General features: G+C 30.2%; 1 protein-coding gene across 1 annotated transcript; it reads right to left on the bottom strand.

Annotated features, from left to right (window-relative positions):
- Positions 1-1,178: 1,178 nt before the first annotated feature.
- LOC107850012 (monothiol glutaredoxin-S1-like) lies at positions 1,179-1,836 on the bottom strand. The gene has a single exon (XM_016694504.2). The coding sequence runs from the start codon at positions 1,658-1,660 to the stop codon at positions 1,349-1,351; it is 312 nt and encodes a 103-aa protein (XP_016549990.1). The 5' UTR covers positions 1,661-1,836; the 3' UTR covers positions 1,179-1,348.
- Between the last annotated feature and the right edge of the window lie 342 nt (positions 1,837-2,178).

The following is a 2,178-nucleotide window of genomic DNA, read 5'->3' as shown; positions in this document are numbered from 1 at the left end:
GTAATTTAGATATAATATTTATTTTGATTGTTATTTAATTTTTATTGTATTTGTAACTTCAGCGTTATGTAATGATGAAATGTCTTATTTTATGTAACGAATAATTTGGTGTGATGGTGACGTTATTTTTTCTTCTCATTTTTTATTCGCTTATTATTTAATAATCTTATTTTATTCTTTATCTGACTTTTAAAATATAGCTCTACCATGTACCCCACTTTTCTTGTATATTTACGTTTCAAATTGTTGATTTGTGACATTATTTAATGATGAAAAATGACACTCCCTTCATTTAAAAAAAATGACGTACTTGTTAATTTACTTCGGTTAAAAAAGAATGATCCTTCTACCTTTTTATCAATACTTTAATTTCAATTTTTCACATGACATATTTGAGAACACAATAGTAAAAAGTATTTTGATATATTTGACATAACTTTAATTTAACACCATAAGATTCAAAAGTATTTTTTATTTTTTTAAACTTCTTGCTAAATTTAAACAAGTCATTCTTTTTTAAACGGAGAAAATATAATGTATCTCAACGTTATATTCATAATAATAATACATTATGATATAATACAACAAAATATAAACGGACTACAATATTATATCATTCCTGCTTTGCCTTTATCAACTTTTATAGTCATGAACAGCTTTTAATGGTTTCATAATTAATGTGTGGGACGTTCTTAGAGGTTAACCCCATAACGAACTCTTAAGCTTATTTTTAAATTAATTCGATTAACTTAGGAAAATTCATGTGACCTTACTATATTACTAAGCCAAGAAATGAATCGGTCATAGTCATTCTTGCATTAGGAAATACGTTGCTACATGTCGTCTTGGTATTCTGTTAAATTGAATTCACTTGCCATTGCAAAAGATAACATAATGTTACGAAATGTGGATAGAAAAATATTCGGATATTTCTCAAACTTATAGCAGATAGAAAGAGCCACAATATGACAAGTGGATCTCGTGAAATGAGTTGCTTGTTGCAACGAAGGAATATTGTGAGTATGATTGGTGGAATAAAATTTTCACCATTAACCAGAGATTTTGGATGGGTTTCTGATACCAATTGCATGAAAAAAAAATTGTGGCCAACATTTGGTCTTCTAGGGAAGCTTTTCTAAGTTTACTTCTTAAAACTTTAGAAATTAAGAACAAATCTAGTAAGTGAAACATAATGTGCGACATTATTATTCAAAATCAGTTTACAAAAAACAGAAAGTATAAATAAATAGGAGTGAAAAGAAGAGCAACAACTACCAGAAGATTAAATATTCAATAACTGGCTAGCTCTCTATTTTTCTAAACTCACATGTAGAAGGTACATATAGTGTTACACCCAAATTGCATTTGCCTTTATAAGCAATTGCTTAAGCTTATTGCCCCTCAAATTAAGGCTCATAATCTCATTAGAACCACCAACCAATTCTTTCCCAATGAACACTGCTGGCACACTGGGCTGACATCCTAATTCAACCAATGCTTTCTCCATTTCCCTCCCATTTGGAAGTTCATCAAGGTCATAAACTGTGGGGTTTGCACCGAAGCTACGAATTAGGGTTTCAATGCTATGAGACATACAACAACTACTCTTGGTGAAAATGACCACTGGACTTTCCGCTCCCAACTTCATCACTCTTTCCATATTCAAAGACTTCAAGAAATGTAATTCTCAATTTGCTAGTGTTCTTGATAATTCCGAGTTAAAGGAAGATATGTTTTCTTTTGTGTATCCTAATGTAACTGTGGAAATTGTGAAGAAGAGAATGATGAAAAATATATTGAAGGGTGAGTTGCTGTGAGAAATCTGAACTTGAATGAAGCTATATATAAGGGATTAAAGGTGAGTGTGGAGCGTGGGAAAAGTTTATACGTAAAAATGTCCATAGCATTTCGGATCATTACAATAATAAGATATGATTGGTTATCCACCTGGAATCTTAAGCAGCACAATCTATCTATCATGGTCATCGAGATGGAAAAGGAGATCAGAAAAGTTAAGTTTTGCTCTTTCATCAGTTGTGTATATTATTGATAATATATTCGTAAAATTGAATTTTTATTTTTTATTTTTTTGAGTAGTTGATGGGGTTTAACATAATTGTGACACCTAGACAAATTTGATATCAGCAAAATATTAAAGAAATGTTGGGTATATTAAAA

Source organism: Capsicum annuum, chromosome 12, assembly GCF_002878395.1.
Source record: "Capsicum annuum cultivar UCD-10X-F1 chromosome 12, UCD10Xv1.1, whole genome shotgun sequence".
In the NCBI taxonomy this organism is placed as follows: Eukaryota; Viridiplantae; Streptophyta; class Magnoliopsida; order Solanales; family Solanaceae; genus Capsicum; species Capsicum annuum.
Note: the sequence above shows the minus strand (reverse complement) of the source record. Positions and strands in the feature narration are given on the sequence as shown.